This window comes from Oncorhynchus mykiss, chromosome 16, assembly GCF_057628025.1.
Source record: "Oncorhynchus mykiss isolate SJ-2025 chromosome 16, ASM5762802v1, whole genome shotgun sequence".
Taxonomy (NCBI): domain Eukaryota; kingdom Metazoa; phylum Chordata; class Actinopteri; order Salmoniformes; family Salmonidae; genus Oncorhynchus; species Oncorhynchus mykiss.
This window is the reverse complement of record NC_143037.1, coordinates 5,246,343-5,273,956: the sequence shown is the minus strand read 5'-3', so window position 1 is coordinate 5,273,956 and position 27,614 is coordinate 5,246,343. Positions and strand designations below refer to the sequence as shown.

Here is a 27,614-nt window from a genome sequence, read left to right as displayed (position 1 = left end):
TTGTAAGTTATTGATGATGCTGAGTGATAAATCAATTTCCCAAGTAGGGATCAATAAAAACTCTACTCTACCCTGGTTTCACCTGCTGTTCAGTCTGGTTAACCAGGCTATCGTCACTGGGATGCATTACGTCACGTTGAATAAATTCAACACCTGTCCGGTCACATTCTGCACCAATCGGCTAACCCTGTCCGGCAGTCACCTGACCTCATCCTCCCTCGGTGACTTCACTATTTTAGTGAGGTCATATCATCCACTTGTCGTGCCATGACTCAAGTAACTTAAGGAGGCGGGGGGGGGGGGGGGGGGGGGGGGGGGGGGGGGGGCAGAACTGTATCTAACTGGAAACAGGTGGTGCAACAAGGGGAAAGTCCATCTTCTGCTGTGTGTCTACAAAAACATGAACTATAAATTGTGTTAAGTCTATCTCAGAGTGGTTAGCGTGCGTGTGCGTATCAGTGGAGGCTCCTCAGAGGAGGAAGGGGAGGACCATCGTCAATGAATTTCATAAAAAAATAAAAATGGTAAAGTTCCGGAGGACGTCCTCTAACCTATCAGAGCTCTTGCAGCATGAACTGACATGTCGTTCCCACCAATCAAAGGATCAGATCGTGAATCTAGTACTGAAAGCAGAAGCTACAGCTAGCTAGCGCTGCAGTGCAGGAAATGAGATGCAGACTCAAAAAGGTAGAAAGACAACGGTTGAACAGTTTTGAACAAATTAATTTCTTAAAAAATGAAGGAGAAGAAAGAAAGAGAGAGAAATACAGCGCCTATGGAAAGTATTCAGACCCCTTTACTTTTTCCCACATTGTTTTAATGTTACAGCCTTATTCTAAAATGGATATAACAACAAATAATGCTCAGCAATCCATACACAATACCCCATAATGACATCACAATACCCCATAATGACATCACAATACCCCATAATGACATCACAATACCCCATAATGACATCACAATACCCCATAATGACATCACAATACCCCATAATGACAAAGCAAAAACCAGGTTTTTAGAAATGTTTGCAAATTTATTACAAATTAAAAACAGAAATACCTTATTTACATAAGTATTCAGACCCTTTGCTATGAAATTCGAAATTGACCTCAGGTGCATCCTGTTTCCCATTCATCATCCTTGAGATGTTTCTACAACTTGATTGGAGTCCACCTGTGGTAAATTCAATTGATTGGACATGATTTGAAAAGGCACACACCTGTCTATATGAGGTCCCACAGTTGACAGTGCATGTCAGAGCAAATACCAAGCAATGAGGTCGAAGGAATTGTCCGTAGAACTCCGAGACAGGATTGTGTCGATGCGCAGATCTGGGGAAGGGTACCAAACAATTTCTACAGCATTGAAGGTCCCCAAGAACACAGTGGTCTCCATCATTCTTAAATGGAACAAGTTTAGAACCACCTAGACTCTTCCTAGAGCTGGCCGCTGGGCCAAACTGACCAATCAGGGGAGAAGAGCCTTGATCAAGGAGGTGACCGAGAACCCGATGGTCACTCTGACAGAGCTCCAGAATTCCTCTGTGGAGATGGGAGAACCTTTTATCAGAAGGACAACCATCTTTGCAGCACTCCACCAATCAGGCCTTTATGGTAGAGTGGACAGACCTAAGCCACTCCTCAGTAAAAGGCACATGGCAGCCCTCTTGGAGTTTGCCAAAAGGCACCTAATGAAAACAAGATTCTCTGGTCTGATGAAACCACGATTGAACTCTTTGGCCAGAATACCAAGCGTCACCTCTGGAGGAAACCTGGCTCCATCCCTATGGTGAAGCACGGTGGTGGCAGCATCATGCTGTGGGGATGTTTTCAACAGCAAGGACTGGGAGACTAGTCAGGATCGAGGGAAAGATGAATGGACCAAAGTAAAGAGAAATTCTTGATGAAAACCTGCTCAAGGGCACTCAGGACCTCAGACTGGGGTGAAGGTTCACCTTCCAACAGGACCACGACCCTAAGCACACCTCCAAGACAACGCAGGAGTCTTGGAATGTCCTTGAGTGGCCCAGCCAGAGGCCGAACATGAACCCAATCGAACATCTCTGGAGAGACCTGAAAATAGCTGTGCTGCGACGCTCCCCATCCAACCTGACAGAGCTTTAGAGGATCTGCAGAGAAGAATGAGAGAAACTCCCCAAATACAGGTGTGCCAAGCTTGTAGCGTCATACCCAAGAAGACTCAAGGCTGTAATAGCTGCCAATGGTACTTCAACAAAGTACTGAGTAAAGGGTCTGAATACTTATGTAAATATAATATTTAAGTTTTTTTTTTAATTAGCAAAAATTTCTAAAAACTTGTTTTTGCTTAGTCATTATGTTGTATTGTGTGTAGATTGACGAGTGGGGGGAAAAAAACTATTTAATCAATTTTAGAAATAAGGCTGGAACATAACAAAATGTGGAAAAAGTCAAGGGGTCTGAATACTTTCCGAAGGCACTGTACAGAGAGAGAGATTTCATTGTTGTATTTCACTTTCAGTTTCACTTACTGAGCTAGCAAATGCAGCTAGCTAATTTAGCCTACTGACACAACCAGCTCAAACAGAGGGATAGAAACTCTCGTTTGCAACCGTTGGACTAATGATTACACCCTAGGTCAGCTAGATGCAGGCAAGAGGGGATACCGTTGGACTAATGATTACACCCTAGGTCAGCTAGATGCGGGCAAGAGGTGATACCGTTGGACTAATGATTACACCCTAGGTCAGCTAGATGCATTGCAAGAGGTGATACTGTTGGACTAATGATTACACCCTAGGTCAGCTAGATGCAGGCAAGAGGTGATACTGTTGGACTAATGATTACACCCTAGGTCAGCTAGATGCAGGCAAGAGGTGATACTGTTGGACTAATGATTACACCCTAGGTCAGCTAGATGCAGGTAAGACTGGACTAATGATTACACCCTAGGTCAGCTAGATGCGGGCAAGAGGTGATACCGTTGGACTAATGATTACACCCTAGGTCAGCTAGATGCGGGCAAGAGGTGATACCGTTGGACTAATGATTACACCCTAGGTCAGCTAGATGCAGGCAAGAGGTGATACTGTTGGACTAATGATTACACCCTAGGTCAGCTAGATGCGGGCAAGAGGTGATACCGTTGGACTAATGATTACACCCTAGGTCAGCTAGATGCAGGCAAGAGGTGATACTGTTGGACTAATGATTACACCCTAGGTCAGCTAGATGCAGGTAAGACTGGACTAATGATTACACTCTAGGTCAGCTAGATGCGGGCAAGAGGTGATACCGTTGGACTAATGATTAGACCCTAGGTCAGCTAGATGCAGGTAAGACTGGACTAATGATTACACCCTAGGTCAGCTAGATGCGGGCAAGAGGTGATACTGTTGGACTAATGATTACACCCTAGGTCAGCTAGATGCAGGCAAGAAGTGATACTGTTGGACTAATGATTACACCCTAGGTCAGCTAGATGCAGACAAGAGGTGATACTGTTTGGACTAATGATTACACCCTAGGTCAGCTAGATGCAGGCAAGAGGTGATACTGTTGGACTAATGATTACACCCTAGGTCAGCTAGATGCAGGTAAGACTGGACTAATGATTACACCCTAGGTCAGCTAGATGCGGGCAAGAGGTGATACCGTTGGACTAATGATTACACCCTAGGTCAGCTAGATGCAGGTAAGACTGGACTAATGATTACACCCTAGGTCAGCTAGATGCGGGCAAGAGGTGATACTGTTGGACTAATGATTACACCCTAGGTCAGCTAGATGCAGGCAAGAAGTGATACTGTTGGACTAATGATTACACCCTAGGTCAGCTAGATGCAGACAAGAGGTGATACTGTTTGGACTAATGATTACACCCTAGGTCAGCTAGATGCAGGCAAGAGGTGATACTGTTGGACTAATGATTACACCCTAGGTCAGCTAGATGCAGGTAAGACTGGACTAATGATTACACCCTAGGTCAGCTAGATGCGGGCAAGAGGTGATACCGTTGGACTAATGATTACACCCTAGGTCAGCTAGATGCGGGCAAGAGGTGATACCGTTGGACTAATGATTACACCCTAGGTCAGCTAGATGCAGGCAAGAGGTGATACCGTTGGACTAATGATTACACCCTAGGTCAGCTAGATGCAGGCAAGAGGTGATACCATTGGACTAATGATTACACCCTAGGTCAGCTAGATGCAGGCAAGAGGTGATACTGTTGGACTAATGATTACACCCTAGGTCAGCTAGATGCGGGCAAGAGGTGATACCGTTGGACTAATGATTACACCCTAGGTCAGCTAGATGCAGGCAAGGTGATACTGTTGGACTAATGATTACACCCTAGGTCAGCTAGATGCAGGTAAGACTGGACTAATGATTACACCCTAGGTCAGTTAGATGCAGACAAGAGGTGATACTGTTGGACTAATGATTACACCCTAGATGCAGGCAAGAGGTGATACCGTTGGACTAATGATTACACCCTAGGTCAGCTAGATGCAGGCAAGAGGTGATACTGTTGGACTAATGATTACACCCTAGGTCAGCTAGATGCAGGCAAGAGGTGATACCGTTGGACTAATGATTACACCCTAGGTCAGCTAGATGCAGGCAAGAGTGTGCAAGGCGGTATTGAATGTGTCACTCTGTCCATCTGTCGCTGACTGTCACCTCAAATTTTTCTCTCAACCTGTGTGCACCTATGTTGTAAACGTTCATTCATAGGCTAGGTTGTAGCAACCTCGTGATGGATAAAGGGAAAATGTGAGTATCATGTAGTAGCCTAAACCTATTGATGTTACATTGAACTGGGTGAATGGAATATGAATGACAGTAACCTAAACCTATAGATGTTACATTGAACTGGGTGAATGGAATATGAATGACAGTAACCTAAACCTATTGATGTTACATTGAACTGGGTGAATGGAATATGAATGACAGTAACCTAAACCCATAGATGTTACATTGAACTGGGTGAATGGAATATGAATGACAGTAACCTAAACCTATAGATGTTACATTGAACTGGGTGAATGGAATATGAATGACAGTAACCTAAACCTATCGATGTTACATTGAACTGGGTGAATGGAATATGAATGACAGTTATCCAATATGCTGTAATATAAAACCATGCTCATGACAAAAGAACACTGTCCTCCCTCATCTTAAACGTGCACCAACCTCCACCGGTTGGGAACAGTGCCCCAAATCTGAAGCTTTTTTAATCCTATGGGGTAAACCTCTCGGGGGTAGGTGACAGCCTGTCTGTGAACATCCAGCTGTCTGTCTGCCTTGGGGACAAATAGAGAGCAGCAGGGAGGCGGTCAAATGCTAACCATGTGTACGTGACCAATAAAATTGGATTAAATTGGATTAATGCCAGCTCCAACAATCAGCTACAATCATCAGATTAATACCAGCATCAACAACTAGCTCCTATCATCAGATTAATACCAGCATCAACAACTAGCTCCAATCATCAGATTAATACCAGCATCAACAAATAGCTCCTATTATCAGATTAATACCAGCATCAACAACCAGCTCCAATCATCAGATTAATACCAGCATCAACAACCAGCTCCAATCATCAGATTAATACCAGCATCAACAACCAGCTCCAATAATCAGATTAACACTTCCTTCTACCAGGACATGACAGTCCTTTCTACCAGTAAACACTTCCTTCTGTCAGGACATACAGTCCTTTCTACCGGTAAACACTTCCTTCTACCAGGACATGACAGTCCTTTCTACCAGTAAACACTTCCTACTGCCAGGACATACAGTCCTTTCTACCGGTAAACACTTCCTTCTGCCAGGACATACAGTCCTTTCTACCAGTAAACACTTCCTACTGCCAGGACATACAGTCCTTTCTACCAGTAAACACTTCCTTCTGTCAGGACATGACAGTCCTTTCTACCAGTAAACACTTCCTTCTGTCAGGACATACAGTCCTTTCTACCGGTAAACACTTCCTTCTACCAGGACATGCCAGTCCTTTCTACCAGTAAACACTTCCTACTGCCAGGACATGCAGTCCTTTCTACCAGTAAACACTTCCTTCTGCCAGGACATACAGTCCTTTCTAACAGTAAACACTTCCTACTGCCATGACATGCCAGTCCTTTCTACCAGTAAACACTTCCTACTGCCAGGACATACAGTCATTTCTACCAGTAAACACTTCCTACTGCCAGGACATACAGTCCTTTCTACCAGTAAACACTTCCTTCTGCCAGGACATGACATGCCAGTCCTTTCTACCAGTAAACACTTCCTACTGCCAGGACATACAGTCCTTTCTACCAGTAAACACTTCCTTCTGCCAGGACATGACAGTCCTTTCTACCAGTAAACACTTCCTTCTGTCAGGACATACAGTCCTTTCTACCGGTAAACACTTCCTTCTACCAGGACATACAGTCCTTTCTAACAGTAAACACTTCCTACTGCCAGGACATGCCAGTCCTTTCTACCAGTAAACACTTCCTACTGCCAGGACATACAGTCCTTTCCACCAGTAAACACTTCCTACTGTCAGGACATGACATGCCAGTCCTTTCTACCAGTAAACACTTCCTACTGTCAGGACATACAGTCCTTTCTACCAGTAAACACTTCCTACTGTCAGGACATACAGTCCTTTCTACCAGTAAACACTTCCTACTGTCAGGACATACAGTCCTTTCTACCAGTAAACACTTCCTACTGCCAGGACATGACATGCCAGTCCTTTCTACCAGTAAACACTTCCTAGCAGTGTGGGTCTCCGTGTTCTCATGTGACCGTAGAGAAGGAGACCAGATCTGGGTTCAAATACTCTTTGAAATCATTTCAAGTACTGTATGTAACTGTGATTAATTTAGCTTGCCTGGTGTAATGAAACCAATAGAAATGCCAACTCTGGTCACATGGCACATTAGCCAGACTAAAGCAAACGCTCAAGGTATGTGAAATAATTGGATTAGTATTTAACCCAGGTCTGAAGAGGACTGGTGTGGTGTAAAGGTTAGTCAGAAACAACTGACCTGAATATGAAACTGTTTATAAATAGATATGTATCCTGATCTGTCATCTCTACCCTGCAACCAGGCTGCTTCTCTGTCACAACATCACTGTTTATGCCCTCCTGCAGACCCTGATCTGTCATCTCCAACCAGGCTGCTTCTCTGTCACATCATCACTGTTTATGCCCTCCTGCAGACCCTGATCTGTCATCTCCAACCAGGCTGCTTCTCTGTCACAACATCACTGTTTATGCCCTCCTGCAGACCCTGATCTGTCATGTGTTTGCATTCTATTTTGTAATAAACCCTTCTCCTACTTCCTGATTCATTGCTTGTGTTGTGAGATCTGTCATTTTCCTATGCTTGACTGATGCAGCATCATTGACCCAGGAGGAGGATTGTCCCATTCATTATAGTACTCTATGTTTACTATCTTTAAATCATGTTATGTGGTCTGGCAGGCCACGCTCCCGTTGGACCAGCCTCTCCTGTTGGGCCAGCCTTTCCTGTTGGGCCAGCCTCTCCTGTTGGGCCAGCCTTTCCTATTGGACCAGCCTCTCCTGTTGGGCCAGTCTTTCCTGTTGGCCCAGCCTCTCCTGTTGGACCAGCCTTTCTGACTCTGCAGGCCATGCTCTTGTTGGGCCAGCCTCTCCTGTTGGGCCAGCCTCTCTGACTCTGCAGGCCACGCTCCTATTGGGCCAGCCTCTCCTGTTGGGCCAGCCTCTCCTGTTGGACCAGCCTCTCCTGGTGGACCAGCCTCTCTGACTCTGCAGGCCACGCTCCCGTTGGACCAGCCTCTCTGACTCTGCAGGCCACGCTCCTATTGGGCCAGCCTCTCCTGTTGGGCCAGCCTCTCCTGTTGGACCAGCCTCTCTGACTCTGCAGGCCATGCTCCCGTTGGGCCAGCCTCTCCTGTTGGGCCAGCCTCTCCTGTTGGACCAGCCTTTCTGACTCTGCAGGCCATGCTCTTGTTGGGCCAGCCTCTCCTGTTGGGCCAGCCTCTCTGACTCTGCAGGCCACGCTCTTATTGGACCAGCCTCTCCTGTTGGGACAGCCTCTCCTGTTTGGCCAGCCTCTCTGACTCTGCAGGCCATGCTCCCGTTGGGCCAGCCTCTCCTGTTGGACCAGCCTCTCTGACTCTGCAGGCCACGCTCCCGTTGGACCAGCATCTCTGACTCTGCAGGGCAGGCACCTATTGGACCAGCCTCTCCTGTTGGGCCAGCCTCTCCTGTTTGGCCATTCTTTCCTATTGGGCCAGCCTCTCCTGGTGGACCAGCCTCTCTGACTCTGCAGGCCACGCTCCCGTTGGACCAGCCTCTCTGACTCTGCAGGCCACGCTCCTATTGGGCCAGCCTCTCCTGTTGGGCCAGCCTCTCCTGTTGGACCAGCCTCTCTGACTCTGCAGGCCATGCTCCCGTTGGGCCAGCCTCTCCTGTTGGGCCAGCCTCTCCTGTTTGGCCAGCCTCTCTGACTCTGCAGGCCATGCTCCCGTTGGACCAGCCTCTCTGACTCTGCAGGCCACGCTCTTATTGGACCAGCCTCTCCTGTTGGGACAGCCTCTCCTGTTTGGCCAGCCTCTCTGACTCTGCAGGCCATGCTCCCGTTGGGCCAGCCTCTCCTGTTGGACCAGCCTCTCTGACTCTGCAGGCCACGCTCCCGTTGGACCAGCCTCTCTGACTCTGCAGGCCAGGCTCCTATTGGACCAGCCTCTCCTGTTGGGCCAGCCTCTCCTGTTTGGCCATTCTTTCCTATTGGGCCAGCCTCTCCTGTTGGGCCAGCCTCTCCTGTTGGGCCAGCCTCTCCTGTTGGGCCAGCCTTTCCTATTGGGCCAGCCTTTCCTGTTGGGCCAGCCTCTCCTGTTGGGCCAGCCTCTCCTGTTGGGCCAGTCTCTCCTGTTGGGCCAGCCTCTCCTGTTGAGCCAACCTTTCTGACTCTGCAACACTATGTGTGTGAATGCAGGGTAATTTCACCCTCTCTCTTGTTTGCATATTTGTGTGTGTGTGTGTGTGTGTGTGCGCATGTAGTTATAACTGTGTGTCCGTGTGTGTCCGTGTGTGTGTGTGTAGTTATGTGTCTGTGTCTATGTGTGTGTGCGTCCGTGTGTGTGTGTAGTTATGTATCTGTGTCTATGTGTGTGTGTGCGTCCGTGTGTGTGTGTGTGTAGTTATGAGTGTGTGTATCTGTGTCCGTGTGTGTGTATGAAGTGTTAAAAGTGTTGAGGTTTGTTTGGACAGCGCGGAATGATCTCTAGCACAAATCATATGATAAAACTCTATGTGCTGCCAAGACTTTCTGTCACCTCATCAAGGGCCTGTCCATCATTCACTACAGTCCATCTTCTGAAGTCCCAGGTTTCTGGTGACAACCAAGCACAGTATCCCTCGCTACTTAGTAATGATATAATAATGATCATGCATAATGATTCTTCCAAGTGTGCACATTTTTGGCCAATTCTAATGCTTGGTAGGCCCATTTTTATTTTATTTTATTTATTGAACCTTTATTTAACTAGGCAAGTCAGTTAAAAACATATTTCTATTTTCAATGATGGCCTAGGAACAGTGGGTTAACTGCCTGTTCAGGGGCAGAATGACAGATTTTTACCTTGTCAACTCTGGGATTCGATCTAGCAACCTTTCAGATACTGGCCCAACGCTCTGACCACGAGGCTACCTGCCGCCATTCTAATGTTTGTTGGCCAATAATAATGTTTGTTGGCCAATAATAATGCTTGTTGGCCAATGCTTACGGGGAGTGTACAAGAGTGCACACTTTGGCAGAACGGTGGAGAATTTGGGTCGTCTTGGACTCAAAAGATGACAACACACAGCTAATACCATCCTACTGGTGCAGTAAAGTGTTCCTGACTCAAACCGCTCCCGCAACTCAGGGGTAGAGCTTTGCTCATATCTGTACCACATGGGCTTATGTCTGTGTCCTGATGTGGTTTAAAGCCACTGAAATGCTAGATGTGTAAACTCTCTCCATTTTTAATCACAGATGTATTTAAAGCATTGCCAAAAAAAAAAAACAGCCCTGTGCTAAAATGCTGTCTTAATAATGACGATCAAGGCGCCTCTAAACAATAACTATTCCAAACTGGTCAGCGGGGCATCTAATGTGTTACGTTATGTCAATCTGAAACGCAGCATCTGCAAAGTAATTCAGAGTACCAGGAAACCACGCAAACCTACTTTTCACTATGCACATGAGAAACACATGAGAAACACATGAGAACCACATGAGAACCACATGAGAACCACATGAGAAACACATGAGAAACACATGAAAAAGCACATGAGAACCACATGATAACCACATGATAACCACATGAGAAACACATGAGAAACACATGAGAAACACATGAGAACCACATGAGAAACACATGAGAAACACGTGAAAAAACACATGAGAAACAGAAACACATGAGAACCACATGAGAAACACATGAGAAACACATGAGAAACACATGAGAACCACATGAGAAACACATGAGAAACACATGAGAAACACATGAGAAACACATGAAAAAACACATGAGAAACAGAAACACATGAGAACCACATGAGAAACACATGAGAAACACAACTGAAAACATGACAACACTGAGAAGGGACAACGGAAAGTCACAAAGATCTTCAACTCACCAACACTACCAAGATGTACACCAATATTATTCCAATCGCAGGGTTCCGATGCGACCTCGTTCAGTCAATGATATAGTTCCTGGTGTTATTTGAGGCCGCTGTCTATCTCTCTCACACCTACTGCACTGAGAAGCACTGCACCGTCGTGTTGCTATATCTGTTCTGCTCTCAGCAGCTCTGAAAAGGACGGAGGGGAAGGACGTCGCGAGGGGGATAGGGAGGGAGGGAGGCATGCAGGGAGGCAGGTGATAGGTGGAGAGGTGAACTGAACGCGGGAGTGGGAGGAGGGAGAGAAGCAGGGGAGAAGGGGGAGAGGCAGAAGGAGGGGGAAGCAGAACTGGACCTGGAGAGGCCATGTCTGCTAATGTCAGCGGGGGGGGAGAGAGGGGGTAGGAGAGGCAGCGGGAGAGGTGGGGGGAGAGAGTTGGTGGGGGGGAGAGAGGGGGTGAAGGGGTTGCTCTAACGGCATGAGGATGCCGGTGAGTCAGCTGAGGTGGACAGGGGCCAGAGGGGGCAGAAGGGGGGGTTGAAGGGGAAGAAGGGGGCCAGGGGGGGGTTGAAGGGGGCCAGGAGGGGGGGGAGGTGCGAGGAGGGGGCAGCATGGGGACAAGCCTGTTGTGTTCTTACTACGACACAAACAGTAATAATGATACTTGAAACAGAGCGTTTACATGACTTTATCGTTCAAACTAAAGTTTCAAGCATAGAACATTCATGGCAGACGCAGAACTCAATTAGTATCAACGCTCTAGGTTCCACAGTAACAACTTAAAGTAGTGCCTAGGATAAATGCTATATAATGGTATCACATTATATCATACATAACAGGGCCTAACTAGATAGCACTAGAAACCCTAGACCCACTCCAATTTGCATACCGCCCAAACAGATCCACAGATGATGCAATCTCTATTCCACTCCACACTGCCCTTTCCCTCCTGGACAAAAGGAACACCTATGTGAGAATGCTATTCATTGACTACAGCTCAGCGTTCAACACCATAGTGCCCTCAAAGCTCATCACTAAGCTAAGGATCCTGGGACTAAACACCTCCCTCTGCAACTGGATCCTGGACTTCCTGACGGGCCGCCCCCCAGGTGGTGAGGGTAGGTAGCAACACATCCACCACGCTGATCCTCAACACGGGAGCTCCCCAGGGGTGCGTGCTCAGTCCCCTCCTGTACACCTTGTTCACCCATGAATGCATGGCCAGGCACGACTCCAACACCATCATTAAGTTTGCAGACGACACAACAGTGATCACCGACAACGACGAGGCAGCCTATAGGGAGGAAGTCAGAGACCTGACCGTGTGGTGCCAGAATAACAACCGATCCCTCAACGTAACCAAGACTAAGGAGATGATTGTGGACTACAGGAAAAGGAGGACTGAGCACGCCCCCATTCTCATCGACGGGGCTGTAGTGGAGCAGGTTGAGAGCTACAAGTTCCTTGGCGTCCACATCAACAACAAACTAGAATGGTCCAAACACACCAAGACAGTCATGAAGAGGGTACGACAAAGCCTATTCTCCCTCAGGAAACTAAAAAGATTTGGCGTGGGTCCTGAGATCCTCAAAAGGTTCTACAGCTGCAACATCAAGAGCATCCTGAATGGTTGCATCACTGCCTGGTACGGCAATTGCTCAGCCTCTGACCGCAAGGCACTACAGAGGGTAGTGCGTACAGCCCAGTACATCACTGGAGCTAAGCGTCCTGCCATCCAGGACCTCTACACCAGGCCGTGTCAGAGGAAGGCCCTAAAAATTGTCAAAGACATAGACTGTTCTCTCTACTACCGCATGGCAAGCGGTACCGGAGTGCCAAGTCTAGGACAAAAAGGCTTCTCAACAGTTTTTACCCCCAAGCCATAAGACTCCTGGACAGGTAATCAAATGGCTACCCGGGCTATTTGCATTGTGTGCTTCCCCCCAAAACCATCTTTTTACGCTGCTGCTACTCTCTGTTTATCATATATGCACAGTCACTTTAACTATACATTCGTGTACATACCAGTGTTCCCGCACATTGGCTAACCAGGCCATCTGCATTGTGTCCAACCCACCACCCGCCAACCCCTCTTTTACGCTACTGCTACTCTCTGTTCATCATATATGCATAGTCACTTTAACCATATCTACATGTACATACTACCTCAATCAGCCTGACTAACCGGTGTCTGTATATAGCCTCGCTACTTTTATAGCCTCGATACTGTATATAGCCTCTCTACTGTATATAGCCTCTACTGTATATAGCCTCGCTACTTTTATAGCCTCTCTACTGTATATAGCCTCTCTACTGTATATAGCCTCTCTACTGTATATAGCCTCTAGCCTCTCTACTGTATATAGTCTCTACTTTTATAGCCTCTCTACTGTATATAGTCTCTCTACTGTATATAGCCCCTCTACTGTATATAGCCTCTCTACTGTATATAGCCTCTCTACTGTATATAGCCTCTCTACTGTATATAGCCTCTAGCCTCTCTACTGTATATAGTCTCTCTACTTGTATAGCCTCTCTACTGTATATAGTCTCTCTACTGTATATAGCCCCTCTACTGTATATAGCCTCTCTACTGTATATAGCCTCTACTGTATATAGTCTCTCTACTGTATATAGCCTCGCTATTGTATATAGCCTCTCTTTTTACTGTGGTTTTATTTCTTGTTGTTCACCTAATACCTTTTTTACACTATTGGTTAGAGCCTGTAAGTAAGCATACACCTGTTGTATTCGGCGCACATGACAGATAAACTTTGATTTCATTTGATTTAATTCCCAAGAATGGAAAGCATTGAGCTGGAGACAGACAACTCATTTTGGGGCTCATATATATGTACCACAGAGACTGCTTGTGGGATAGTAGCATGGTTGTGTACAACCCTCAACTCCTCTACCAACAATGAATCTCCTTTAGTGCCCATATCCTGTATCAATAGACACCTCATACAGACTAGTGAGCTACAGGCAGGAATCAGCAATGAATCCCAGTAATGAACCACCTATGGCGGAGGGGCGCCCCCTTGTGGACAGTGCCTTAACTTGTCATTCAACCTGGGGAGATTGATATACCTCTTGAACACCGTAAACAATGTGAAACGCGGGCAACATGGACAAGCTTCCAACATACTTGTATTTTTAGGGAGAATGTATAGCCTGCATGAAGCCCGGCCCCTTTACGGCCAGAGCGACTGGCTTCCTCTATGGGGAACAGATTGGGTTTAGGACTATGTATGCTCCTACCGTTTGCCAGGATGTTTTTTATTCAAAACTACTGGCAGTAACTGCTGTCACAACTTTTGTTGTACTTGAAGGGGACAACTATGTTATTGATCCTAAGATTGATCTCAAATACACTAAACTAGTAACCCCATCTATGAAAACAGAATCCACTGTTAAACTGGAAAGGCCTAGTCAGTTGACCAATAAAGGGGGATACCTAGTCAGTTGTAAAGGGGGATACCTAGTCAGTTGTAAAGGGGGATACCTAGTCAGTTGTAAAGGAGGATACCTAGTCAGTTGTAAAGGAGGATACCTAGTCAGTTGTAAAGGGGGATACCTAGTCAGTTGTAAAGGGGGATACCTAGTCAGTTGTAAAGGGGGATACCTAGTCAGTTGTAAAGGGGGATACCTAGTCAGTTGTAAAGGGGGATACCTAGTCAGTTGTAAAGGGGGATACCTAGTCAGTTGTAAAGGGGGATACCTAGTCAGTTGTAAAGGGGGATACCTAGTCAGTTGTAAAGGGGGGATACCTAGTCAGTTGTAAAGGGGGATACCTAGTCAGTTGTAAAGGGGGGATACCTAGTCAGTTGTAAAGGGGGATACCTAGTCAGTTGTAAAGGGGGGATACCTAGTCAGTTGTAAAGGGGGGATACCTAGTCAGTTGTAAAGGGGGGATACCTAGTCAGTTGTACAGGGGGGATACCTAGTCAGTTGTAAAGGAGGATACCTAGTCAGTTGGAAAGGGGGATACCTAGTCAGTTGTAAAGGGGGATACCTAGTCAGTTGTAAAGGGGGATACCTAGTCAGTTGTAAAGGGGGGATACCTAGTCAGTTGTAAAGGGGGATACCTAGTCAGTTGTAAAGGGGGGATACCTAGTCAGTTGTAAAGGGGGGATACCTAGTCAGTTGTACAGGGGGGATACCTAGTCAGTTGTACAACTGAATGCCTTCAACTGAAATGTGTCTTCCGCATTTAAACCAAACCCCTCTGAATCAGAGAGGTGCGGGGGGGGGGGGGGCTGCCAATGCTCTAACCACTAGGCTACCCACTGCCCCACAGTGAACTAAATCTCTTTGATGCACCCAAGAGAACAGAGAACACGATTACAGAAGGAGTTCTAATGCTTATCAGTCATTCTCCAGGGTTGACATCGTCTTAACAACTGGAGACAGCATCTACGGACGCAAAAGTTAGTGTCTGTTCACTGGATTCCCACCTACTACCTACTGTCCCACAGTGAACTAAATCTCTTTGATGCACCCAAGAGAACAGAGAACACGATTACAGCAGGAGTTGTAATGCTTATCAGTCATTCTCCAGGGTTGACATCGTCTTAACAACTGGAGACAGCATCTACGGACGCACAAGTTAGTGTCTGTTCACTGGATTCCCACCTACTACCTACTGCCCCACAGTAAACTAAATCTCTTTGATGCACCCAAGAGAACAGAGAACACGATTACAGCAGGAGTTCTAATGCTTATCAGTCATTCTCCAGGGTTGACATCGTCTTAACAACTGGAGACAGCATCTACGGACGCACAAGTTAGTGTCTGTTCACTGGATTCCCACCTACTACCTACTGCCCCACAGTGAACTAAATCTCTTTGATGCACCCAAGAGAACAGAAAACACGATTACAGAAGGAGTTCTAATGCTTATCAGTCATTCTCCAGGGTTGACATCGTCTTAACAACTGGAGACAGCATCTACGGACGCACAAGTTAGTGTCTGTTCACTGGATTCCCACCTACTACCTACTGCCCCACAGTGAACTAAATCTCTACGGACGCACAAGTTAGTGTCTGTTCACTGGATTCCCACCTACTACCTACTGCCCCACAGTGAACTAAATCTCTACGGACGCACAAGTTAGTGTCTGTTCACTGGATTCCCACCTACTACCTACTGCCCCACAGTGAACTAAATCTCTACGGACGCACAAGTTAGTGTCTGTTCACTGGATTCCCACCTACTACCTACTGCCCCACAGTGAACTAAATCTCTACGGACGCACAAGTTAGTGTCTGTTCACTGGATTCCCAGACGGCTTTTGACAGAAGTGAGTGGTTTTCCATTTGATGGGTCTAAAAAGGTTTGGATTGGGGTGGAATTTATCAGACGGACACAACTGCTATATCCCTCTCACAGGGCCAGGGTTCTAGCTCCACAGAGTTCGGTTTGGAGAGGGGAACCTGACAGGGGTGTCCGTTGTCCCCACTATTGTTTGCGCTGGCCATAAAGCCACTTGCTGAATCCACCTGGAACCATGCTGCTATTGAGAGCAATAAGTTAGGAGCATCAACCCAACATATTGCATTATAGACCGATGACATATTGCTAACTGTATCTAATCCGGAAATACATATCCCTGTCATCGTTGATATTATTAATGCATTTAGCAGACTATCCGGCTCCAAAATAAACTTTAGTGATAAGTCTGAGACAATGCCGCTGGGAGGCTTTGATTCACTGCTCTTTCAAATTTCCCATTTAAGTCTTCTACCTCTGGCTTTCTCTATCTTGGTTTATCAGTCACACTCAATATCAAAGATTTGCTCAAAATAAACTTCCTTCCTCTTATAAGAACAGTAAAAATAGATCTAGAACGATGATGGACTGGTCTCCCTATTTCATGGCTTGGTAGAATCAGCCTTATCAAAATGAAAACACTACCGCGACTCCTCGAACCCTCTGCAAATGTTCCCTTTGATGCTAACTAAGAAACTAGAGCTGAACTGGAGAGAATGCTCTAAAATGTCTCTCACGTTAACACTAACTCTGAAGAGAGGTGGCCCTGGCTGTAGCAAATATCATGTTCTACAATTGGCCAATTGGGCCTGGCCAATAACTATTTCTCAATGGCTCCACGACTACCTGGACTGGGTTACAAACCATGTATATTTGTGGTGTCGTGCTCCATTAACCATGCATACCAGTGATCTTCCTAAACTCCCTCCAAAGATCGGGCAGAACCCCATTGTTGGCAGGACCATAGGAATCTGGCACGATATATCAAAATATACAGGGAGACTCTGTCCGTCCCTCGTACCAATAACAAAAATACAAGGCCTTTCATCCAGGAATTGAAAGTGGTATCGTTGACTCATGGCACACCAGAAGGGTGAGGATAGAGGATTCCAGGATAAAGTGTTAAAGGTCGTATCTAAGTGTCTCTAACAGGTTAAAGGTTGTATCTAAGTGTCTCTAACAGGTTAAAGGTCGTATCTAAGTGTCTCTAACAGGTTAAAGGTCATATCTAAGTGTCTCTAACAGGTTAAAGGTCGTATCTAAGTGTCTCTAACAGGTTAAAGGTTGTATCTAAGTGTCTCTAACAGGTTAAAGGTCATATCTAAGAGTCTCTCTAACAGGTTAAAGGTTGTATCTAAGTGTCTCTAACAGGTTAAAGGTTGTATCTAAGTGTCTCTAACAGGTTAAAGATCGTATCTAAGAGTCTCTCTAACAGGTAACAGGTCGTATTTAAGAGTGTCTCTAACAGGTTAAAGGTCGTATCTAAGAGTCTCTCTAACAGGTTAAAGGTTGTATCTAAGTGTCTCTAACAGGTTAAAGGTCGTATCTAAGAGTCTCTCTAACAGGTTAAAGGTCATACACTATATGACCAAAAGTATGTGGACACCTGCATGTCGAACATCTCATTCTAAAATCATCTACATTAATATGGAGTTGGTCCCCCCTTTGCTGCTATAACAGCCTCCATTCTTCTGGGAAGATTTTCCTGCAGGGACTTGTTTCAATTCAGCCACAAGAGCATTAGTAAGGTCGGGCACCGACGTTGGGCGATTAGCCCTGGCTTGCAGTCAGCGTTTAAAAAAAACAAAAAATGTTTACATTTATTTAACTAGGCAAGTCAGTTAAGAACAAATTCTTATTTTCAATGACGGCCTAGAAACAGTGGGTTAACTGCCTGTTCAGGGGCAGAACGACAGATTTGTACCTTGTCAGCTGGGGGATTTGAACTTGCAACCTTATGAGTCCAAAGCTCTAACCACTACGCTACCCTGCCGCCCCAGTCAGCATTCCAATTAATCCCATAGTTCGATGGGGTTGAGGTCTCTTACAAACCAATCTCGACAAAACCATTTTCTGTATGGACCTCACTTTGTGCACAGGGGCCTTCCCTAAACTGATGCCACAAAGTTGGAAGCAACGAATCGTCTAGAATTTCATTGTATTGAGATTTCCCTTCACTGGAACTAAGAGGCCTTGTCCAAACCATGAAAAACAGCCCCAGACCATTCTTACTCCTCCACCAAACTTTACAGTTGGCACTATGTATTCGGTAAGGTAGTGTTCTCCTGGCATCTGCCAAACCCAGATTTGTCAGTCGGACAGCCAGATGCTGAAGCGTGACTCATCACACCAGAGAAAGCCTTTCCACTGCTCCAGAGTCGAATGGCAGCGAACTTTACACCACTCCAGACGACGCTTGGCATTCCGCAATGGTGATCTTAGGCTTGTGTGTTGCTGCTCGGCCATGGAAACCAACTTCAGGAATCAACCGACTTTCTATGAGCTTGTGTGGCCTACCACTTCGTGTCTGAGCCGTTGTTGCTCATAGACGTTTCCACTTCACAATAACAGCACTCACAGTTGACCGGGGCAGCTCTAGCAGGGCAGACATTTGACAAACTGACTTGTTGGAAAGTTGGCATCCTATGACAGTGGCACGTTGAAAGTCACTGAGCTCTTCAGTACGGGCCATTCTGCTGCCAATGTTTGTCTATGGAGATTGCATGGCAGTGTGCTCAATTTTATACAGCTGTCAGTCAGCATTGGGTTTGGCTGAAGTAGCCGAATGCACTAATTTGAAGGGATGTCCACATACTGCTGTATATATAGTGTATGTGACCAATAATGATATTTTATTTGGGGCCTTGTGCTCGGCCAGTGAGGAGGCAGATCTGGAGTTGTGTTTTACTTCCTGTTTACTATGTTTTCTCTACAGCCTGGTACTTTTTTGAGCACTGAATGGTAATGGAGTATTTTAGTGGGATTTTAAAATACACTTAAAAAATTTTAAAAATAAAAATAAAAATTTAACTCTCGCTTATGTGTATCCTACCACGGAAGTGTTTGGGAATCTGCCACACACCCTTTTGAATCAGCTTTGTTTTGTCAGAGAAAAACAACATTTAAACATTTAAAAACTATCTGGAAAATGTCTGGCACTAACTTAATTTGTTTGGATCACTTTACACATTTATTTGGGGATCCACCCCTGTAAACATAATTTATTTAGGGATCCGTGTCTGGTGTGAACCGCACTCTTGAGGTCTTGCCACAGCATCTCAATCGGGTTAAGGTCAGGACTCTGACTGGGCCACTCCAGAGGGCGTATTGTCTTCTGTTGATTTACTTCTGTGTTTTGGGTCGTTGTCCTGTTGCATCACCCAAGTTATGTTGAGCTTCATTTGGCGGACAGATGACCTTACATTCTCCTGTCTTGATAAACCTGGGAATTAATTTTCCATCGATGATAGCAAGCTGTCCAGGCCCTGAGGCAGCAAAGCAGCCCCAAACCATGATGCTCCCTCCACCATACTTTACAGTTGGGATGAGGTTTTGATGTTGGTGTGCTGGGCCTTTTATTTCTCCACACATAGTGTTGTGTGTCCCTTCCAAACAACTCAACTTTAGTTTCATCTGTCCACTGAATATTTTGCCAGTAGCGCTGTGGAAAATCCAGGTGCACTTTTGAGAACTTCAGACGTGCAGTAATGTTTTTTTTGGGGTCAGCAGTGGCTTCTTCCGTGGTGTCCTCCCATGAACACCATTCTTGTTTAGTGTTTTACGTATCATAGACTTGTTAACAGAGATGGTAGGTAACATGTTCCAGAGATTTCTGTAAGTCTTTAGCTGATACTCTGGGATTCTTCTTAACCTCATTGAGCATTCTGCGCTGTGCTCTTGCAGTCAGCAGTCAGTAGCAACAGTGCTGAACTTTCTCCATTTATAGACAATTTTTCTTACCAGGGACTGATGAGCATCAAGGCTTTTAGAGATACTTTAGTAACCCTTTCCAGCTTTATGCAAGTCAACAATTCTTAATCTTCTGAGATCTATTTTGTTCGAGGCATGGTTCACATCAGGCAATGCTTCTTGTGAATAGCAAACTCATATTTTGTGAGTGTTTTTTGTAGAGCAGGGCAGCTCTAACCAACATCGCCAATCTCGTCTCATTGATTGGACTCCAGGTTAGCGGACTACCGACTCCAATTAGCTTGTGGAGAAGTCATTAGCCTTGGGGGGGGGGGGGCGGTTCACATACTTTTTTTTACAACCTATACTGTGAATGTTTAAATAATGTATTTAAAATAGACAATAAAAATACAATAGCTTGTGTGTTATTAGTTTAAACAGACTGTGTTGTTGTCTATTGTTGTGACTTAGATGAAGATCAGATCAAATTTGATGACCAATTTATGCAGAAATCCAGATAATTCCAAAGGGTTTCACATACTGTTTCTTGCCACTGTAGGTCAATAAAGATGACTGTGACGTGTGTAAAGGGCAAACTAATAGCGAGGATCGGCATTAATAATACTTTGGATAATAGTGTTCATTCTCTAGAGTCCATTCCTCCTCTAACGGCTTCAATCACAAGCTGGACAGAACAGAACAGGCGTCCTGAACCATGGCTTTCTGAACCAGTCTATCGTGGCTATAAATAAATATCCCACGCCTGATGATGTAATCGGTCTCCTCGGGTTTGTTTCGATCATCTTATAGCGCGTGTGAGATCTCTGCATGTGTCCAATCTAACCCTAATCCTAGCCACTGACTACACACAGTGTGAGATCTCTGCATGTATCAAAATCCAAAGGTGTTCTAGTACTGAGGGATATAGAGAGCTGTATATTGAGCGCTTTGGTTATACCGTATCCCAAAGAAACAATGGTTTTAGAAATCTCTCTCTTCCCATTAGACAAATCCGTGTTTCCTTCTCTAGATACAGTCCCTCTGTTAATTCATTCAATTTTTACAACCAGATCCCTTCTCTCTTTAAAATCTCTCTCGCTCTAAGATCCCTCTCTCTCTCCCTCCAATATCCCCCTTTCTCTCTCTCTCTCTCTGCCACCCAGTGTCCCCGCTCTCTGTTTCCTTCTCATCTCTCTATCCTTTCTACTCTTCTGCCTTTCCCCATCTCACAGCTTTTAGTCCACATCCGCTGGCTTCTTCTTGTCTTCCTCGTTCCCCCCTTCTCTCTCAGTCTCTCCAGCTCCTGACATCAGCCCTCCGACACACAGCAGTACAGCCACACTCTGCCTCTCCACAGCCACTGCACTCAAACACTGAAATACATCCATTTTGCATCTCTCATCTTCTCCCTCTCGCTGTTCTTCCTCTCCATCCACGACAAGCATTTAGCCACCAACACAGCTGATTTTCTGAGAAATGTTTCAGTCTACCTCTCTCTCTCTCTCACACACGGAGAGAAGGATATAGAGAGATTGTTGTACCTACCTGGCTACTGCTACGTGGTGCGATTCCTATACAGTTCCCCATCCTGCATTCCATATCATCTAGTACAGGCGATGTGGCTGTAGTGGTGCTACAGGGCTGACAGAACACCGCTCTGCAGAACTGCATCTCAGGCAGTGAAACGGCTACGGAAGCATCACAGAGGAGAGCTGGAGCAGGCTAGGAGGAGGATGTGCTGCGGGAGGGAGATGCCACAGAGGAAGTGTGTGTCAACTGTGTGTGTGTGTGTGTGTGTGAGGAAACGGGGGTATACAATACAGTTGTACAACTGAAATTTGTCTCCCGCATTTTACCCGAACCCCCTCTGGATCAGAGAGGTGTGTGGGGGCCCGTGGAAAGGGGGATACCTAGAACAGTGGGTCCGCTCGAGGATTCGATCCAGCAACCTTTCGGTTACTGGCCCAACGCGCTAACCACTAGGCTACCCGCAGCTACACATGCATGTGTGTATCTGTCTCTCTCTCTCTGTGTGTGAGTCCCGTTGTGTGTATCTGTCTCTCTCTCTCTCTCTCTCTGTGAGTCCCGTTGTGTGTATCTGTCTCTCTCTCTCTGTGTGTGTGAGTCCCGTTGTGTGTATCTGTCTCTCTCTCTCTCTCTGTGTGTGAGTCCCGTTGTGTGTATCTGTCTCTCTCTCTGTGTGTGAGTCCCGTTGTGTGTATGCACATGAGTGAGAGTCCCGTTGTGTGTATGCACGTGAGAGTGTGTGACTCTCGTTGTGTGTATGCACGTGAGTGAGAGTCCCGTTGTGTGTATGTGAGTGAGAGTGTGTGAGTCAGGGACTAATACATGCTTTGCCTGCACCGCCCAGGGTTAACATTTGACCTACAGTATTGTAGAATAATAGTGAAGACATCGAAACGATGAAATAACACATATGGAATCATGTAGTAACCAAAAAAAAGGGTTAAACAGATTCTTAAATGTAGCCACCATTTGCCTTGTTGACAGCTTTGCACACTCCTGGCATTCTTTCAACCAACTTTACCTGGAATGCTTTTCCAACAGTCTTGAAGGAGTTCCCACATATGCTGAGCACTTGTTGGCTGCTCTTCCTTCACTCCGTGGCCCAACTCTAGCTAGCTACGTTATATGCAAATTCAATTATAAGTGAAACGAGAGCGATTTATTTATGTATTCTGTCCCCGTATCAATGAGATCCCATCTCATGGTATAATATATACTAGGCAGAGGAACACAGCAACTGGAGGGAAAACTGGTCACATGGCAAAGGAAGAGAGGAGGCAGCTAGGAGCGTAAAAGGACCACGCCTCTCTAAAACACAGACCCAGAGGCAATGAGTCTTGGTTCATGACGCATCTCTGTATTCATGCAACTACAAAAACAGCATTAGAAAGTAGAGTGCACTCATCTGAAATAGGGCAGAGGAAAACATGGCACTGTAGGAATGTGTGGGTTTTAAAATGAAAATGTTCTGATGCTGTGACAAAGTAGTAACACATTATAAAATATCCCCTTTACACCCATTATTTACATGAAACTGAAACGTCCCCTTTACACCCATTATTAACATGTTGAAACCGAAACGTCCCCTTTACACCCATTATTTACATGAAACTGAAACGTCCCCTTTACACCCATTATTTACATGTTGAAACTGAAACGTCCCCTATAAACCCATTATTTACATGTTGAAACTGAAACGTCCCCTATAAACCCATTATTTACATGTTGAAACTGAAACGTCCCCTATAAACCCATTATTTACATGTTGAAACTGAAACGTCCCCTATAAACCCATTATTTACATGTTGAAACTGAAACGTCCCCTTTACACCCATTATTTACATGAAACCGAAACGTCCCCTTTACACCCATTATTTACATGTTGAAACTGAAACGTCCCCTATAAACCCATTATTTACATGTTGAAACTGAAACGTCCCCTATAAACCCATTATTTACATGTTGAAACTGAAACGTCTCCTATAAACCCATTATTTACATGTTGAAACTGAAACGTCCCCTATAAACCCATTATTTACATGTTGAAACTGAAACGTCCCCTTTACACCCATTATTTACATGAAACCGAAACGTCCCCTTTACACCCATTATTTACATGTTGAAACTGAAACGTCCCCTATAAACCCATTATTTACATGAAACTGAAACGTCCCCTATACACCCATTATTTACATGATGAAACTGAAACATCCCCTATAAACCCATTATTTACATGAAACTGAAACGTCCCTATACACCCATTATTTACATCTTGAAACGTCCCCTTTAAACCCATTATTTACATGTTGAAACTGAAACGTCCCCTATTAACCCATTATTTACCTGCAGTTACATGAAACTGAAACTTCCCCTTTAAACCCATTATTTACATGTTGAAACTGAAACGTCCCCTATACACCCATTATTTACATGAAACTGAAACGTCCCCTTTAAACCAATTATTTACATCTTGAAATGTCGCCTTTAAACCCATTCTTTACATGATGAAACGTCCCCTATACACCCATTCTTTACATGAAACTGAAACGTCCCCATACACCCATTATTTACATCTTGAAACGTCCCCTTTAAACCCATTATTTACATGTTGAAACTGAAACGTCCCCTATACACCCATTATTTACATATTGAAACGTCCCCTTTAAACCCATTATTTACATGTTGAAACTGAAACGTCCCTTATAAACCCATTATTTACCTGCAGTTACATGAAACTGAAACTTCCCCTTTAAACCCATTATTTACATGTTGAAACTGAAACGTCCCCTATAAACCCATTATTTACATGAAACTGAAACGTCCCCTATACACCCATTATTTACATCTTGAAACGTCCCCTTTAAACCCATTATTTACATGTTGAAACTGAAACGTCCCCTATTAACCCATTATTTACCTGCAGTTACATGAAACTGAAACGTCCCCTATACACCCATTATTTACATCTTGAAACGTCCCCTTTAAACCCATTATTTACATGTTGAAACTGAAACGTCCCCTCCAAACCCATTATTTACATGTTGAAACTGAAACGTCCCCTTTAAACCCATTATTTACATGATGAAACTGAAACGTCCCCTTTAAACCCATTATTTACATGATGAAACTGAAACGTCCCCTTTAAACCCATTATTTACATGATGAAACTGAAACGTCCCCTTTAAACCCATTATTTACATGTTGAAACTGAAACGTCCCCTCCAAACCCATTATTTACATGATGAAACTGAAACGTCCCCTTTAAACCCATTATTTACATGTTGAAACTGAAACGTCCCCTCCAAACCCATTATTTACATGATGAAACTGAAACGTCCCCTATACACCCATTATTTACATGAAACTGAAACGTCCCCTTTAAACCCATTATTTACATGATGAAACTGAAACGTCCCCTTTAAACCCATTATTTACATGATGAAACTGAAACATCCCCTTTAAACCCATTATTTACATGTTGAAACTGAAACGTCCCCTATACACCCATTATTTACATGTTGAAACTGAAACGTCCCCTTTACACCCATTATTTACATGTTGAAACTGAAACGTCCCCTCCAAACCCATTATTTACATGTTGAAACTGAAACGTCCCCTCCAAACCCATTATTTACATGTTGAAACTGAAACGTCCCCTATACACCCATTATTTACATGTTGAAACTGAAACGTCCCCTTTACACCCATTATTTACATGAAACCGAAATGTCCCCTTTACACCCATTATTTACATGTTGAAACTAAAACGTCCCCTATAAACCCATTATTTACATGTTGAAACTGAAACGTCCCCTATAAACCCATTATTTACATGTTGAAACTGAAACGTCCCCTATAAACCCATTATTTACATGTTGAAACTGAAACGTCCCCTATAAACCCATTATTTACATGTTGAAACTGAAACGTCCCCTTTACACCCATTATTTACATGAAACCGAAACGTCCCCTTTACACCCATTATTTACATCTTGAAACGTCCCCTTTAAACCCATTATTTACATGTTGAAACTGAAACGTCCCGCATTAACCCATTATTTACCTGCAGTTACATGAAACTGAAACTTCCCCTTTAAACCCATTATTTACATGTTGAAACTGAAACGTCCCCTATACACCCATTATTTACATGAAACTGAAACGTCCCCTTTAAACCAATTATTTACATGTTGAAACTGAAACGTCCCCTATTAACCCATTATTTACCTGCAGTTACATGAAACTGAAACTTCCCCTTTAAACCCATTATTTACATGTTGAAACTGAAACGTCCCCTATACACCCATTATTTACATGAAACTGAAACGTCCCCTTTAAACCAATTATTTACATCTTGAAATGTCGCCTTTAAACCCATTCTTTACATGATGAAACGTCCCCTATACACCCATTCTTTACATGAAACTGAAACGTCCCCATACACCCATTATTTACATCTTGAAACGTCCCCTTTAAACCCATTATTTACATGTTGAAACTGAAACGTCCCCTATACACCCATTATTTACATATTGAAACGTCCCCTTTAAACCCATTATTTACATGTTGAAACTGAAACGTCCCTTATAAACCCATTATTTACCTGCAGTTACATGAAACTGAAACTTCCCCTTTAAACCCATTATTTACATGTTGAAACTGAAACGTCCCCTATAAACCCATTATTTACATGAAACTGAAACGTCCCCTATACACCCATTATTTACATCTTGAAACGTCCCCTTTAAACCCATTATTTACATGTTGAAACTGAAACGTCCCCTATTAACCCATTATTTACCTGCAGTTACATGAAACTGAAACGTCCCCTATACACCCATTATTTACATCTTGAAACGTCCCCTTTAAACCCATTATTTACATGTTGAAACTGAAACGTCCCATCCAAACCCATTATTTACATGTTGAAACTGAAACGTCCCCTTTAAACCCATTATTTACATGATGAAACTGAAACGTCCCCTTTAAACCCATTATTTACATGTTGAAACTGAAACGTCCCCTCCAAACCCATTATTTACATGATGAAACTGAAACGTCCCCTTTAAACCCATTATTTACATGATGAAACTGAAACGTCCCCTTTAAACCCATTATTTACATGTTGAAACTGAAACGTCCCCTCCAAACCCATTATTTACATGATGAAACTGAAACGTCCCCTATACACCCATTATTTACATGAAACTGAAACGTCCCCTTTAAACCCATTATTTACATGATGAAACTGAAACGTCCCCTTTAAACCCATTATTTACATGATGAAACTGAAACATCCCCTTTAAACCCATTATTTACATGTTGAAACTGAAACGTCCCCTCCAAACCCATTATTTACATGTTGAAACTGAAACGTCCCCTCCAAACCCATTATTTACATGTTGAAACTGAAACGTCCCCTATACACCCATTATTTACATGTTGAAACTGAAACGTCCCCTTTACACCCATTATTTACATGAAACCGAAATGTCCCCTTTACACCCATTATTTACATGTTGAAACTAAAACGTCCCCTATAAACCCATTATTTACATGTTGAAACTGAAACGTCCCCTATAAACCCATTATTTACATGTTGAAACTGAAACGTCCCCTATAAACCCATTATTTACATGTTGAAACTGAAACGTCCCCTATAAACCCATTATTTACATGTTGAAACTGAAACGTCCCCTTTACACCCATTATTTACATGAAACCGAAACGTCCCCTTTACACCCATTATTTACATCTTGAAACGTCCCCTTTAAACCCATTATTTACATGTTGAAACTGAAACGTCCCGCATTAACCCATTATTTACCTGCAGTTACATGAAACTGAAACTTCCCCTTTAAACCCATTATTTACATGTTGAAACTGAAACGTCCCCTATACACCCATTATTTACATGAAACTGAAACGTCCCCTTTAAACCAATTATTTACATGTTGAAACTGAAACGTCCCCTATTAACCCATTATTTACCTGCAGTTACATGAAACTGAAACTTCCCCTTTAAACCCATTATTTACATGTTGAAACTGAAACGTCCCCTATACACCCATTATTTACATGAAACTGAAACGTCCCCTTTAAACCAATTATTTACATCTTGAAACGTCCCCTATACACCCATTCTTTACATGAAACTGAAACGTCCCCATACACCCATTATTTACATCTTGAAACGTCCCCTTTAAACCCATTATTTACATGTTGAAACTGAAACGTCCCCTATACACCCATTAT

The 27,614-nt window shown here is 44.2% G+C and overlaps 1 protein-coding gene across 9 annotated transcripts in view; it reads right to left on the bottom strand.

Annotated features, from left to right (window-relative positions):
- LOC110491279 (transforming acidic coiled-coil-containing protein 2) overlaps nucleotides 1–21,601 on the bottom strand; it is a 212,832-nt gene extending 191,231 nt beyond the window's left edge. For 2 of the 9 annotated variants that reach the window (XM_090201791.1, XM_090201792.1), the window contains exon 1: nucleotides 21,378–21,601. In XM_090201791.1, the coding sequence (XP_090057917.1) occupies nucleotides 21,378–21,503 (126 nt within the window). In that variant the 5' untranslated portion in view covers nucleotides 21,504–21,601. Of the gene's footprint in view, nucleotides 1–10,662; nucleotides 10,864–21,377 lie in introns of those variants that run through there. The other 7 variants (XM_090201784.1, XM_090201787.1, XM_090201785.1 and 4 more) reach the window with 4 other exon arrangements.
- Nucleotides 21,602–27,614: the final 6,013 nt, after the last annotated feature.